The 14768-nt window shown below is 57.9% G+C and overlaps 8 protein-coding genes across 8 annotated transcripts in view; 4 read left to right on the forward strand and 4 right to left on the reverse strand.

Moving 5' to 3' along the window:
* Positions 1-399, reverse strand: part of IE81DRAFT_317176 (hypothetical protein) — a gene marked incomplete at its 3' end in the record, with an annotated part of 2070 nt that extends 1671 nt beyond the window's left edge. The window contains exon 1 of the mRNA XM_025512577.1: positions 1-399. Coding sequence (XP_025367185.1) covers positions 1-266 — 266 coding nt within the window. The 5' untranslated portion in view covers positions 267-399.
* A 557-nt stretch (positions 400-956) lies between these two features.
* IE81DRAFT_278566 (hypothetical protein) lies at positions 957-1410 on the forward strand (the record flags this gene model as incomplete). Its single annotated transcript, XM_025511485.1, has 2 exons — positions 957-1224; positions 1331-1410. Coding segments are annotated over 2 exons (348 nt in total), but the record flags the coding sequence as incomplete, so codon positions are not given.
* IE81DRAFT_325958 (hypothetical protein) lies at positions 1095-3229 on the reverse strand. Its single transcript, XM_025514672.1, has 7 exons — positions 2925-3229; positions 2747-2827; positions 2372-2669; positions 2208-2298; positions 1857-2088; positions 1454-1709; positions 1095-1395 (listed from the first exon to the last, which is right to left on the reverse strand). Exons 1-6 carry the CDS (start codon positions 3064-3066, stop codon positions 1528-1530), a joined length of 1026 nt encoding a protein of 341 aa, XP_025367187.1. The 5' UTR covers positions 3067-3229; the 3' UTR covers positions 1095-1395; positions 1454-1527.
* Positions 3230-3529: 300 nt separating this feature from the next.
* IE81DRAFT_325959 (hypothetical protein) lies at positions 3530-6644 on the forward strand. The gene is made up of 5 exons (XM_025514673.1): positions 3530-4180; positions 4359-4557; positions 4661-4983; positions 5075-6080; positions 6153-6644. The coding sequence occupies exons 1-5, from the start codon at positions 3621-3623 to the stop codon at positions 6375-6377; spliced, it is 2313 nt and encodes a 770-aa protein (XP_025367188.1). The 5' UTR covers positions 3530-3620; the 3' UTR covers positions 6378-6644.
* IE81DRAFT_325961 (hypothetical protein) lies at positions 6388-8122 on the reverse strand (the record flags this gene model as incomplete). Its single annotated transcript, XM_025514674.1, has 2 exons — positions 6679-8122; positions 6388-6603 (listed from the first exon to the last, which is right to left on the reverse strand). Coding segments are annotated over exons 1-2 (1499 nt in total), but the record flags the coding sequence as incomplete, so codon positions are not given.
* Positions 8123-8326: 204 nt separating this feature from the next.
* Positions 8327-9918, forward strand: IE81DRAFT_317189 (NADH:ubiquinone oxidoreductase complex I intermediate-associated protein 30). The gene is made up of 4 exons (XM_025512578.1): positions 8327-8723; positions 8798-9148; positions 9275-9582; positions 9658-9918. The coding sequence occupies exons 1-4, from the start codon at positions 8400-8402 to the stop codon at positions 9731-9733; spliced, it is 1059 nt and encodes a 352-aa protein (XP_025367190.1). The 5' UTR covers positions 8327-8399; the 3' UTR covers positions 9734-9918.
* Positions 9919-10778: 860 nt separating this feature from the next.
* Positions 10779-13362, forward strand: IE81DRAFT_349635 (hypothetical protein; the record flags this gene model as incomplete). The annotated part of the gene is made up of 4 exons (XM_025516420.1): positions 10779-10801; positions 10894-11057; positions 11837-11961; positions 12073-13362. The coding sequence occupies 4 exons, from the start codon at positions 10779-10781 to the stop codon at positions 13360-13362; spliced, it is 1602 nt and encodes a 533-aa protein (XP_025367191.1).
* A 132-nt stretch (positions 13363-13494) lies between these two features.
* On the reverse strand, positions 13495-14594 carry IE81DRAFT_349636 (hypothetical protein; the record flags this gene model as incomplete). Its single annotated transcript, XM_025516421.1, has 2 exons — positions 13495-13687; positions 13768-14594. 2 exons carry the CDS (start codon positions 14592-14594, stop codon positions 13495-13497), a joined length of 1020 nt encoding a protein of 339 aa, XP_025367192.1.
* Positions 14595-14768: the final 174 nt, after the last annotated feature.

Here is a 14768-nt window from a genome sequence, read left to right on the forward strand (position 1 = left end):
CTCTCCCTCTCTCCCTCCCTCTCAGCCTCTCTCCCTCTCTCATCCTCTGCCATGGCGCAATCAGCCATGCGCTTGATGAATGCTCGTGCGCGTTCCAGATCCGACTGCGGAACGGGCCAAGCGAGATGCGATCCATCCGGATGAGGTCTAGAGAGGCTTATCCTGTCCGTCGTCGTCGTCGTCGTCGTCGTCGTGCTGCTGGATGCGAGCAAGCGGGCGCGCTTACGACTCGCTTCGGATTCGCTGGACTCTGCCTTGTTCTTCATCGCTGTAGCGGGGCTGGCTGGCTGTGTGCGCGTGCGTGCGTGCGTCGTTGTTGATCGTTTTGTTTCGTGACGGTGACGAGTTACGAGCCTCACGAGCTGATGAGGCAGCTCCCCGAGTGCGCGCTCATTGGTGGGTTGCGGAGCGTCGTGATCGGCTCTACAGCTATACAGTAGCATATACATGTATGCTGCCCCGCCCATGACGTCACGCGCGCCTTTCCGTTCCATCACGGAGCTGCCTCCGCATGCATGCATGCAGCATGCGTATGCCCGCCTGCCCGCCTGCCCGCCTGCACGCACGAAAAGGGTCCTTGATTCCTCCCGCACGAGCTGACAAAGCAGCGCCATGCAGCAGCAGGAAGTCGCGAGTCACTCAGACTGAGTCAAGTGGGAGATTCACGAACGAGTGAAGAGTCGCAAGTATGAGTCTCGAGTGGGGCCCTTGAGCGAGCGAGCGTGCGTGCATCCGCCCGTGTCGTCGTGCTCGCCATCATATTCCCCCGCCCCGCGCCCCTCCGCGTTCATGTTTCGCTCCCTTCGCCGCTTCGAGACGCTCCTTGGCTCGCACCATCACCACACCCACACTTCTCGCTCTGCAACCATCAGGACCGATACATATCGCAGCAGCACCCACACCCACACGCGCGCTCACACCCACACGCACACTCGCCCACCACACGCTCCCTCAAGATGGGCAAATCCGACGCCGACGTCGTTTCCGAGTTCAACGAGTATGTCAACATGACCGTTCCCGAACTGGAAGAGTGGCTCTCCTCTTCCGAATCGCAAGAGAGCGGTTGGGGCGATGCGGGAGAAGGCGAATCCGTCGGTCACGAATCTGGTCGCAAGATTGTGGACATTTTGAAGCGCAACCCCAAAAAGCAGGAGGACAAGTATACGGAAGAGGATCTGCAGCACATGAGAAAGGTCGCTGCTTACTGCAAGAGGCATCTCGCTCGTGAGTCTTGCTCGCCGCCGCCGCCCCCCCCGACGATTCCCGTTGTGTGTGGACACAGGCGCTCTCGACGCTCATGCTCTCCCCCTCCCTTGTCGTGCGCGCACAGAGGAAGGTCCTCTCAAGGACCGCAAGTCAGAAGACGAGCTGAAACAGACGAAATCCTACAAGAGCCTGGCAAATTGGGGTAAGTCGTTTTGCGCAAGCGTCGCGCTAGCAAGCATCCACTCACACGGCAACCCGCCATGTCAGGCCACGACATGCTCAAGGCTTGATGGGAATCGAGACGCGCGCGCGCACGCACGCCTATGCGTACCACCCGCCAGGTCGCAACGCTGTCGTCGTTTCTTTTCGCGTGGGAATGATAGACTCTTTGATGTCGTACAATTGGATCAATTCCTCCCACACTGGCATGGTCAGCTCCAACACCAATTGTCTGCGAGTCAGTCCCTGCGCGTAGTCTTCCTCTGTAGGCTCGTCCACAGCCACTGCAGGGATGGAGCAACATTGTCAGCTGACTGTGTGCGCGAGGCGAGGAATACGAAGCGGATGCATGGCGCTCGGTGTACGACGCGGACTGCTCGCTCGCTCGGGGTATGAAAGCGGACTGCTCGCCCGCCCGCTCGCTCACTCACTCAAAATCGGCTCCCCCGTCTCTTCATCATCCTCCAGCGACGCCTTGCCGTCGCGTATGAGAAAGCTGACGTAGAACAAATTCTCGACCGAATTGCTGAAACTCTTTGGATCCAGCACGAATCTGAACAGGTGACATCCGGGCGCACCGCCTACCTGCTCCAAAACGTCTGCAACTTCTCGCACCATGCGCGTAGTCTCTGTCTCGGATTGTTGAATGTCAGACTCCTTGAGCTGGGGTGTGCGTGTGCGTGTGCGTGTGCGTGTGCGTGTGCATGTGCGTGTGCGTGTGCGTGAGCGTGAGCCTGCGTGTAAGCAGATAGTTGGCCGAAGCTGCGCTTCATGCCACTCACCTCTTGTGGAGCGACCATGGGGCCAGACTTGTCGATGCGAGCCCTCTTCATCCCCTTGCGCTCCTTTTGCGAGGTCTCCAATGGACCGAGTCTGCGCGCGCGCTCTATCTCGATTTAGCCTGGAGGTAGGGGCATCCAGCACGCCTGTCCCCGTCGAGACTCACAGAAAATCGAGCGTGGGTGCTCTCCTGGAGTATCTGGCAGCCAGTTGACCCAATCTATCCCAATGCCACGCATGCACATCCTCCTCCTCCTCGTGGTCATCGCTTCGCGCATCGCTTTCAGCGGAAGCGGCACGCCTGGCACGCGCACTGCCAGCGATAAACTTGACCACGCGTGCGAGGTACTCTTCCGTGTCGAATGCGCCCGAAGCCATCTTGATGTTTTTGGCCATTTGTGCTCCCATTTCGGACGCGTTCAAAAGAAAGCGAGAGTCTAGCACTCCTTCTGTGGGTGCTCGAACTGCCGTGGGGGGGAAAAGAGACGGTCGGCGTTTGTTTTGGCAGTAGCAGTAGCAGCAGCAGCGTGACACCACTCACCATTGGCGTACGCCTCGTTGCCTTGCAGGACGAGACTGGAGAGATCCTTGGCGCTGGCTTCTGCTATCTTTGTGCGCTTCACTGTGTTTGTGTGTGCGTGCCGGGGGGAGGGAAGAGCATGTATGCAAAGTGTCAATCGGGCATTGCGTTGGATCTGATGTGGGAGACGCAGACTGACCTTCTGTGGCGCTGATGAGATCCCTGTACACCTTTCTGACGTGACGCTTCTCCTGAGCCGACTGTTCCGGATCGTACCTGGCCCGCTTCGAGGCGGAGGCGGAGGCAGAGGCCGATGTGGACGCTTGTGCGGCAGAAGGCATGATGGGTCCGTGTGATGTTGAGGAAGGAGATGCAAAGGTGGCCACTGCTTGGAAGTTTGAAGGGATATGAGCGTCGTGGTGATGGTGGTGGCGGCGGCGATGATGATGATGGGCGAGAGTTGGCTTGGCCACTCGACTCGGACTGGTGACGCAGAGTCGTGAGTGTCGAATGTGATGATTCTGCAGCCCTGCCTGCGCCGCGGGCTTCCTCGCGACGCGCGTGAGAAGCGCGTCGTTGATTGATTGATTGATTCTTGATTGACTGCCCGCAATGCGTGCGTGCGCGTGCGTGCGTGCGTGCGTGCGAGTGCAGTGGCCGTCGTGAGATTTCTCGCGCGAAATGGACAGTCACGTGAATAGGCCTGCCTGCCTGCCTGCCTGCCTGCCTGCGTGCACCGCACCGCACCGCACCCCATAAGCCTTGCATGCATTAAGATTTCCATGAAACACTCAAACTCGATGCGATTCGCGATTCGCTGCAGTTAGCGCCTCCCTTTCCTTTTGCCCCTTCACACCCAACCCGTACCCCATCCCAGAGGAGGCGCCAACCCAGCATGCCGCCAAAGAAGACAAAGACAAAGTCGCAGGGGCAGGCGCAGTCGGGAGGAGGAGGAGGAGGAGGAGATCGCGAAGGAGCTCAAGAGGAACCTCTAAGCGCCATCCTCATCGCAGACACCTTCTCCCGCGCCTACTCGCCTTTGGAAGTGTCTCGGTCCCATCATCGACCTGCTTGTCCCTTGCTGCTTCCCGTATTGGGCGTGCCGCTGCTCAAGCTGCACCTGGCAAGCATTCACAAGGCAGGTGCGGAGCAGGTGCACATCATCTCTCGCGCTCATGCCAACACCCTTCGACGCTGGCTGCAACAACATCCACCACCCACAGGCCTGCAAGTCCACGTCGTAGCCGCACCGGCTGCCGGCAGCGTGGGCGATGTGATGAGGGAGGTGGATGCGCACGGCATCGTCAGGAGCGATTTCCTGCTCCTCCAACCCCACGCACTCACATCCATCCACCTGCAATCGGTGGTGGAGATGCACAGGCAGAGGAGGAAGCGGGACAAGGATGCCAGCATGACCATCTGCGCTGCTCAAGTGGGTCACGCTAGCAGGATCAGGTGGGTGTGTCGCGGATGTGTCGCGGGTGTGCGCGCGGGTGTATATCGCGGGTGTGTCGAGGGTGTGCGCGCGGGTGTGTCGAGGGTGTGCGCGCGCTCGAGTGCGATTCAGCCGGCATGGCACACCGCCTCACCTCCCCCCTCTCTCTCTTCTTCTTCTTCTTCCCCACCGCACCAGACCACCGCACGCCGCAGTGCATACGCTCAGCTCTTGCGATCGCCTACTGCACTACGATCCACCCGCTTTCTCCCTCTCATCTTCCCCAACGACTCGCATCCCAACTGAAGTGCTGATGGCTCAGGAAGATCGAGATCACGGAGAATTCATCATTCGCTCCGATCTGGTCGAAATCGGCATCGATGTTTGCGGTCCAGAGGTGCGTCGCGCGCGCGCGCTTTGTCTCTCTCTCTCTCTCCCACTCATGCCGTCTCGCGCGCGCGCGCTCACTCCGCTCACCCCTCTTCATCCTCGCGCTGCAGATCCCAGCCCTCTTTTCCGAAAACTTTGATTATCAATCCTTGCGACACGACTTTGTGCCGGGCATCCTCACCTCCGATCTGTTGGACACCAAAATCTTCCTGCACATCTCGCCCTCCACCAGCGTCCACCCCTCCGGCTCCTCCACCACCTCGGCGAGCGGTTACGGTGCGCAGATCGACTGCACGCGCCAATACCACGCAGTCATCTGCGATCTCATCAGCGGCGCTGCTCAGCCACTTCGACCTGGCAACGCGTCCTGGCCTGGAGAGCCATACGCTCTGCGCGGAACGGCATTCATCGGGACGGATGTCAGCGTGGCCAGGTGAGCTGCAGCGCGGCAGCCCCCCTTCCCCCCTCCCCCTCCTATTCCAGATATGGCATTGCTGACGCCTGCGCGCTGCTCCACATCACAGAGATGCGCGACTGGGTCGAAATGTGGTGATAGGTGCGCAGTCCAGCATTGCTCAGGGCGTCGTGCTCGATTGCACCGCTGTAGGCTCGCACGTAGACATTGCTTCGTCATCCACCATCTCCCACAGCCACTTGTGGGATGGGGTGCGCATAGGCTCTCGCTGCGAGATGGATCACTGCATCATCGGCACTGGAGCGCAAATTCTGGACGATTGCAAGCTGGCTAGAGGATGCATCATTGGCCCAGACGTCACTGTAGGACCCGGCATTTCGCTCGCCCCATTCACTCGCGTTGGAGCGCGCTCCAGAGCCAATGCGCTTGAAGTGGAGGACTTGGAAGAGGATGTGGAGGATCGCGCGCCAGATGCGGATCTCGGAAGCCAGGCCTTTGGTTATAGGTGGCCAGCTGCTGGTGAGAGCACCACGGACGAGATTGCCGAAGGGGAAGAGGCGGACGAGGATGACGATGATGTGGACGCACCTCTGCGTGACCACATCGGTGTGCTCGGAATCGATCTGCTGCAGAAAGGCAAGCGGCACGAGGGTGAGGAGGAGGAGGAGGAGGATTCGGACATTTCCTCCATCGGCGGAGACTCGGAGCTGCTGGATGAGTGGGAGGGCGATTCGGAGACTTTGAGCAGCAGCAGCTTGGATGATGCTGCGGCTGCTTCCTTGACGCTGGGCGGCGAGGGTGAAGAGGCGACGACGGCAGCAGACAGGCAGGCAGCTCGAGAGCGCTTGGAAGAGTTTGACTCTGAGGCCCGCGCCTCGCTCGCCAGAGCCTTTGCCGAGGGCCACTCGGTCGAGAATGCCAGCGTGGAGCTCAAGACGCTGAGGATGGCTAGCAATGTGCCTCTGAGCCAAGTCAGAAGAACGGCCATCGCAGTCGTCTTGGAGCGATGCGATCCCAACAATCCAAAGTGGACCGCTGCAGTGTTTGACAAGTGGGGCAAGCTGATACAGAGCATTGCGGAGGACGACGAGGTGGAAGCGATTGGTTTCTTTCAGGTGCGTGTGAAGCTGCCTCCTCCACCCGCGCGCTACCACCGCTGACGCCTCTCCCCTTTTTCCATGGTCCAGGAGTACTGCGCGACACAGTCCAGCTACAGCTGCTTGTTCATCCCTCTGCTGAAAAAGATGTACAACGATGATGTAGTCTCGCCAGACGCCATCGTCGAGTGGTGGAAATCACCCATCTCGCGCGCAGGAGGCGAGGCGGCGCTCGACCTTCGCAAGAAAGCAGAAGGCATCGTCAGGTACATTGTCGAGGATGACGAAGAGGAAAGCGAAGAGGAAAGCGAATAGTATCGCAATCGCGAATGCATACAATTACATTACACGCGCACGCGCACGCGCCTCAGTCAATACACCACTCCCGAGCGGCCTCCACGTTTCCCCACATTGAGTCGAGCAGAACAGCTGTGAGCCAATGTTGTAGGCCTACGCGCCGCTCCTCGAGGTGTTGCGCTCCGTACTTGTGTAGGATACCGCTGCCTCGTGATGGCAGCGATGGCAGCGCTTGCGCGTGTTGCTGAGGCGAGTGCTCGCAGCACATCAGCATCTCGTCCGAAGGCGTTGCCGCGCCGCATGCTGCTACTACACTCACAGGCAAAGCCTCGATCAACTGACTGCGCAGCGCGACAAATGCTGAAAAGCGCCTGAAAATGGTCAACGACGTGCCGGCGTGCGTCTCGATGCGCACCTTGTAAATGACGTGACCCCTCGCTCTGCTTCCGACGGTCCTCCAGCCGGCCACGTGAACATCCCTCGCAAAGCATCTCCCGCGTGCGCGATGGTGCGACTCTTCGCTATGCGAGCGTGTGCCGGTGGGTGCCGAGGACGCCAAGCTGCTCGCATCGCCTTGCGTGCGTGTGCTGGTAGGCGCCAAGGATGCTAGGCTGCTCGCATTGCTGCCGTCGCCGACGTCGTCCTCTGACATGACCCAGCTGACGTGGTCGTCATCGTCGTCGCGGTCGTCGATATTTTCCCTGGTCACGTCGCCTGTCGCAGACCTGGCTGCCCGAGCATTGCCGTAAAGTCGCACGGTGGAAGATGTCGTCCGGCTCAGCTGGGGCGCGACAGGAGCAGCAGCAGCAGAGCGAAGCGTTGGCACAAAAGGCGAGTCTGTTGCTTGTGCGAGGCGAACCTGCGGAGCGCTCGAATTTTGCCGCGCAGACGAGCCGGCTTGCGTCTCATCCGTCCGGGGAGAAGTCGAGTCTTGCCGCGAAGAGGAGCCGACTTGTGTCTCATCCATCTGCGGCTCGTCGGCCCTGTCCACCTGCAAGCGATCCAGCTCTGGAAAGCTGTGTGCGAACCATTCGGGCGGAGCTGCGTCCCTGACCAGCGTCCCGTGGCTCGCGATATCCACATCGTTGTGCCAAGCGCCGTCATGTGACACACGGCCTGGCCGAGGTAGCGCCAAGAGCGCGCGCGCGGCCAATAGACCCGGGCTGGCGACGCTTTCCATGCCATGCGTCGTCGCTTCCGAGCTCCATGGACTCGATAAGGATGCGCTGGACCATGGTGTGGCGCTGGTGATTGGCGTGGCGCTGCCATCTGCGCGTATGACTTGAACAGGCGTGGGTGAGCGGGACGAACCTCCAGGGGCGTGCAGATCGAGCACGGATGGAGCGAGCCTGAGTCGAGAGGAGGGCAGATGATCGTCGTGCTCGTGCTCGTGCTGGTGCTCGCGCTCGCGCTCGCGCTCGCGCTCCTGCCTCCCCTCCTCCTGCTCCTCTCTGCCCGAGTATATGCGCTGCAATTTTGCTCTCGGATTGCTCAGCCGCTGTGCCAATGTATCGCTGCGGTCAAAAAAAGTGTTTGGAACATCGCTGGACGGATTGCGCGGGGCTTGGAGGATGAAGGACTCTGACGTGGCGAGGAGGATGTCTGCGGCCAGATCTCCTTGCGGTGAGGATGAGGATGCCAGCGTCATTGCAGCGTCTCGTAGACCGTGTATGGGGTGGGGACGCAGTCGCTGTCGCCATCTCTGGCGCTGCCCCTCGATGGATGGATGCTGGAAGTGTGGTGTGGTGTGGTGTGGTGTGGTGTGGTGACTGTAGCGCACCATTTGGGACGCAGCGAAATTGGAAACGAATGCAGCAGCAGCCGCGAACGCAGAGGCGCGCGAGCACGCGCACGCCCGCTCTCCCTCGCTGCACACGTGACGCGTGCATGCTCGATCAGCTCCACTTCGCTGCTGCTCGAATCAGATAGAGTGGATGCACAGAGAGGGCATGCATGGCTTGCCAACCACCCACCAACTCTCTGTTACCCGCCACCGCTCGCTCGCTCACTCCAATCCCCACCTTCTCCCCAGCCCTCACCATGTCCTACTTTGGAGCATTGAGGGACGCGCTGGCTCGCAGCATGGATGTGGCTGTACAAGCGACGCGCACAGCAGCGAGGATGGAGGTGGTGCCGTCGGCCAGATCGCAAGGCGCTTACCCGCTGTGGAGCATCAGCAGCCAACGAGGCAACGTGAGGGACTTTGTCATCGGATGCGACAAGGATGTCGGTGGACTCAGCAGCTGCAACTTGGCTTACGATGATGCGGATGATGGCAGAGGTCGCTTCTACGGTACCCTCTCTTCCGAACTGCCCCGCAAGGCTCAGATCCAGCGCAGTGGTTATGCCGCCTTTCGCAACAAGGTGCGTGGCGTGGCGTGTGCGTGTGTCCGCGCGCGTGCACTCATAGCTCATGCTCAACGCCGCCGCCTTTGCAGAACCGACCGACCATCTTTGGCAATCAGACGTGGGACACTACGCTGCATCCTTACCTTCTCTTGCGCGTGCGCAACAGGCTGGCATCCCCCCACTCGCCATCCGATACGCCCTCGCTGGCATCAGCACTGCACACTGCCCAAGCTCGAGTCAAGGCTGCCACGCGCCATCACGATGAGCAGCAGCTCGATCTGCGTGCCCTTCACGCCATCGGCTCCGGTCTCGGCTCCTCAGATACGCCAGGCCCAAAGTATTTCGTCAACATTCAAACCGATGGTCCCGTCACCAGCGACCTCTTTCAACATCGTCTCTGGCTCGATCACTCAAAGGGCAGCGAATGGCAGGACGTAGTGGTGAGTCGGGGCGGGGCGAGGAGGGGCGGGGCGGGGCGGGGCAAGCGATGCTTTGGCGCGAGTGCGAGCGCACACTCACACGCTCAAGCACGCGCTCACTTTTCCGCTCCTCACCCGCGCTCGCAGATTCCCTTTGCCGACTTTGTCCTGCTCAACGCGGGCACAGTCGCATCCTCCCAGATGGAAATGATGCGAGAAAAGGTGCGCACCATTGGCATCTCTGCAACCCTTTCAAGCCCCGGCTACACTTCGGAACCTCGCAAAGGTCAAGCAGGTCGGCCTGAAGAAGCAGCTCAGCAGGTGGACAAGGACACGGCTCCTGCTGCTGCTCCCAGCGCTCTGCGCGCGCCTCGATCCGGCAGCCAAGACGCTTCAGCGCCTGCACGCGGATCTCAGCGAGGTCAAACGTTCAACTTTGATCTGGGCGTAGATGGGTGAGCGGATGGATGGGATGTGATGGTGCGATGCGATGCAACGCGAGCTGACATGTCCGCGCTCTCAAATCGCAGTGTATGGGCCGTCGGAGAGGATCGTTTGGATGGCATTCCAGAGGGTGTAGAGGTACTGCGCGATTCTTTGCTGTAATGTGAGACGTCATTGTGATTGTAACGTGCTTGTCTCGCATCTATTGGAGTCGTCGAATGCAGCGCGCGATGTCCAGACATGACCTTTTGTCCCCGCGTCTCGTCGGGTCAGAAATGGTGCTTCGACAATCACCAATGACCGTGCGCCAAGCCGTGCCTTTCATCAGCGAGACGTGTCCGCCGGCGCATGTTATTGAAGCCTCTCTGTGGGCAGTGCTACGCTCTATGCGTGCAGAATGTCAGCACCGCATGCACCGATGCAAACATGCCAAGGCATTCAGACTGTAATCATTTCGAAACGCGTCTGCATGACCGGCAGTCTGGTGACGTGAACGTGAGCGTCAGCGTCAGCGCACTTGCTGCTCTCTGTCGCCGGGCAAAGTGATGCCACAGGACGCGCAAGAAGATGATCTCTCACGAGTGGCTAAGCTAAGCGATCCATTTCGCACGCATCGTGCTTCCGCGCTGCATCGCTGGTGCGCTGCTCACCTGACAAGCTGACATGAGCTCTACCGGCCAAAGGTCTCCGTGGAAAAAAGCGATTACATCCGTTTCCTGCATGAGCCTCCGTTGCAAGCAGTAGGAGTCTCTCTGACCACAGCAACAGTCACGTTGTAGGCCAACAACTTTGCCAAACTCAATGAATGACCCCGCTCGCCTTGATGGCTTTCTCGAGCTCCGCGACCTTCTCCTTCAGCGTTGCCAAGGCTGTCTCTTCTTCCATTGAATGTTGCCACGCTAGGCGCTCATCTTGGGCATGTGCTCGACCCAATTTGCAAATCTTGACGTTCCTCTCCGTCTTTGAATTGCGCTCCTTGAACCAAGCGTCCACTGCGCCTACTTCAGCCACTGCTGCATGAGCAGCTCCCCAGATGTGAGCCAGAAGAGAGGTTGGGTAGCGCTGTGCATCCAGAGAGAGCAGAGAGTAGAGCAGGTACCATTGCTGCTCGGAGAATGGTATTGCTTGCACCCTTGTTGCTCCTCCTCTGACCCTGGACATCCAGCCAAGGCCCTTGCAAGCTCAGAGGCCCCTTCATCAGTGTGCAATGGAGCTTCATGTAGAGTGGACGTGAGTGACTGTCACCTAGCAAAGTCCACCTACTTGCATCTACCTGCTCTGATGCTGTCATGTCTGCTTTCACTCCAGCTTGTGCAAGGTAGATGGGATGCCCTAGTGCCAGCAGAGAAACTCTATCATAAGGCCAAGGCTCTCAAAGCAGCTGTCAAACTCAAGCATAGTGTGGACAAGCTGATCAGTCACCTTGCACAGGACACAAGCATGGTCATTGGCTCAGAAGCTGCTTACCTGTTGGTTGCTGCCGAGAGTGAGCATGATGCTGCTGTGTCTCAGCTGCAAAAGCTCAATCACAAGGGCAACAAGGACCACCAAGGCCCTGTTCACAATGCTAAAAGATTTGAGATTGTTGATGCGCTGGATGCATCTCATAAACACTCTGCAAGTGATCAAAGTGGTGGAGACATTCAACCAGGACCCTTACGCTGACACCAGAAGCAAAGCTGATGGAGCTTTTGAGGTCAACAAAGGGTTTGCTAGCTAGGTTTGCGCAGCGAGGAAGGCAATTGACCAAGACAAACAATTCCACCAAGTGCATCATGTCCCTCAACGCAATATATCACCATTATTATCACCTTGCAAGCGGATTCTCAGCAGCGTAGAAGCATACCATCACGCACATCAGCTTGTGCAGCCCCACTCAGTGTATCATCTGATCAACGCAACATGTCATATCTCCCGTTCACCTTGGAAGCGAGATTCTCAGCAGTGCAGGCGTGCTGTGCGCCGCGCAAAGCGAGCAACGTCAATCAGAACTGCTTGGTTGCTGATTTTAGGAGTATCTCAGCCTAAGCGCGAGCGCTTTCAAAGCGCAGCTGAACTGCCTCTGCCAAACCTTATGTTGACCTGGTCAGACCTGACAATCCGCAACGCTCCATCTCTGTCCAGGAGAGGCTGGGACAGCATTTCTCAGACGTTTATCTTGACCCTGCAACTACAAGAGGCAGCGTCTACATCAGGGTAACTTGCGCACGTGTGCATGCACACATCTCTAATCATACTCATGTTGTCCCTCTACACCCGCAACAGATGCTTGGCTGGATCAAAGTGGACAAGCTGGTCAAGCTTTGCAAGACCTACGTGAAGAAGTTTGGGCAGAAAAAAGGGGTAACAGGGTAAGGAGAGGCACAGCTCTGGCCAGAGTGGCCAAGATGGTGAGCCATCTTGAGGCTTGCAAGGAGAACGGTCATGTGAGAGACGGTGTTGTGCAAGTAGGTCTTTGCCTTTGCTCACGTCCCTGCTCTGTGCTTGCGCAAGGTGGAAAGTCGCTGCGCCTCTCGGCCTACATCCCCAATGCCAATTCCCGTAACTTGGTCACCGTGGAAGGGTTCTGCATCGAGGCATGTGGCAAGTACCTGCTTGCCAACACCCAAGGAGCAGACCAGTTGTCAGCAAGACATGGCAAGGGTTGGCAGGAGGAAGAGGCGATGACAAAGTTCCCCTTTAACAGCATCACCTTGCCCCCTGTGCCGCACATCAGCCCTGTCTCTCTCATCCTGCTAGCAGATGTCACAAATCCAAAGCAGGCAGCAGAGCTTAAGGCTTGCGTTCTCAAGGCCTTGGGTTTGGAAGTCACTGTGCTAAACCCTGATTACGCCAGGCCAAGAGAGCTGCAACAAGCAGTGGCAGCAGGTGGAGACAGGGTCTGCCTCTGCACCATTGGAGAGCGCTGCCATCTGCGCACTCTGAAGCTGATCCAGAGGCTTGACACCTCTGTGCATTCTGAGCTACATCCTGCTTTTCTTTTCCCTTCGCAGAATCTCTCCAGAGCTGACAAGATGGACACGCTGCCAGACATCTATCTCCTGCGTCACTTTCCTCTGGGTCCTGACCCACTGCATGCTTTTGGTGTGCTCAAGGATCACGTTCCTCTGGTCAGCACTCTGTCCAATCAGGTGCCGTTGGGCTCTGATGCATCTGGCCAGCATCAGGCAGCAATTGGTCAAATGATTGCTGCTGCAGCCATCATTGCAACTCTTGATGATGTGCCGCCTCCACCACATCTTGATGAGCTGGTCAATGGACCGCTGCCAATCCTTGCCAACGGTCACTACTGGTTTGACGTGCAGGGACAAGACGGGCATCATCATCTCGATCTTCATGCTCGAGAAGGCAGGATTCATCAACTGGATTTGGAGGGGAGCATGACTGCAACGGTCCAGAAGGTCTACCTTGCTCTCCTGCGCAATGCCTCAGGAGCGCCAGACAACATCCATGAGCTTCAGATCCTTGCGCATTGTCTCAAACAAGGTGACTCGGAGACTCGAGAAGTCAGCAGTATCTCTCTGGACGATGCACTGAGTCTTGGGCTTGGGGAGCCTCTGTGTTGCTTGTGCCTTGCGCATTGCATTGACAGATGGTATATGATCTCCAAGACAACATGGATCCATCTTGCCAACCGTCTTCTTTGTACGACCCAGTGGGATCTAGGAGAGGAAGACAAATTTGTCGCTTTTGGTACCTTGCGCATTCGAGACAGGCGCACCATTCAGAGTCCAGCAGTACCAGCGTCCATCCACGCACAATCTCTGGAGCTCCCCACTACGTCCAAATGACAAGCCTTTTTGCCCGTGCCCAGTCTTTGGTAGCCTACTATCCCTCCAAGTTGAGACAACTGTCTCCTTGCGACTTGGCACAATTGGCACCAATGTAGCGCCGCTTTGCAGGAGATCTTGTTGTTGCCACTGTCAAGTTGTACTCTGCTGCAACAGTAGCCCCGCAACAATCCTCTCTCTATTGACATTGATCAGTGCTGCCAACTTGTGTTGACAAAGTGCCACCTTGGCTAGCTCTTGCCTGGAAGCCTCCTCTGCACCAGCATTTGCAGCCTTCACGTCCCTCAGCTCGTCTGCTGTCTTCCCAAGCTTGTTGCACAAATTTCTGTACTCGTTTGCACTCCAAGCAAGATGTCAGAAGCAAGGTTGATAACGCGCAGACACACGCGCGCACTCTCTGCTCACAACATGACAATGGGCTTGCCGTTTTTAAACTCCTGATTTGTTGACTGAAAAAGTGTTCCGTCTGCTGAAGTGGTCGTGCATGGTCGCTTGCTTATGTGGCACTCTAGGCATTGATAACCAGCGTACAGCAAGGGGAAATCTTTTGTAGGCCGCAAGCAAGTCTTTTGCTTTGCAATACAGCCTTGACAGGGCTGATCCTTGTCCTCTACCGAGTAGATGCGCTTGCTACGAATGTCGACCGTGAGCTCGACCGTTGTGGTCTCTTCCTCAAAGCGCAGTGCCCAATCCCTCTCTTGATTGAGTAGGTCCCACTGGATGCGCTGCAGCATGCCCAGACAAGCATGGACCATGAACGCGGGCAATTCAAGGAGCTTTGCCAGCGGGGCCGTTTGCCTGGAGGAGGAGGAGGACAGTGACGCCCGTCCGATGCTCGGGTAGAGAATGTCAAAGGAGGCGCCCTTGTCTCTCACTGCAAACTCGTGCTCCCGCCTGCACAGAAAGAGCATCCTCAGGAACGGGAATGCTCTCATCTGCGCATTGCTATCATGAGCCAAGATCTTGTCCTGGCATTGCGGCAGGTCTGCAAGTCTAGGCACGCTTTCATTTGTCCCCTTTGCCCCAATCTTGTCAACGGCAGCATCCCAGCTGCGCTCCGTTCCACCCCCTGGCAGCTTCCACAGTCCTCCGGAGCTCTGCAATCCAGTTAGACCATGCAACTGGTTGCACTTGCGAACCAACCCAAGGCAGCCTTGAAAGGCTGCCAGCGTCTTTGCTGCCCACCACGCCAATGCAAAGGATGAGCATTTGACAGTTGCGCTGCTCTTCATGTGAAAGCGCTTCGCCCATTCATCCGCTTCCTGGCAAGTGCTGATGGATGCAGGCTTGCGCAAGGGTGTCGAGGAAGTCGGTTGATGGGACGCAGACGTCAAAGGGGTGTCTGGGGCAACATCATTGCCTGGCCTGTCCAACACGGGGCTTGTTGTTGCGGTTGCGCCGGTGGT

The sequence above is a fragment of the Ceraceosorus guamensis genome (genome assembly GCF_003144195.1).
Source record: "Ceraceosorus guamensis strain MCA 4658 unplaced genomic scaffold IE81scaffold_83, whole genome shotgun sequence".
Lineage (NCBI taxonomy): Eukaryota > Fungi > Basidiomycota > Exobasidiomycetes > Ceraceosorales > Ceraceosoraceae > Ceraceosorus > Ceraceosorus guamensis.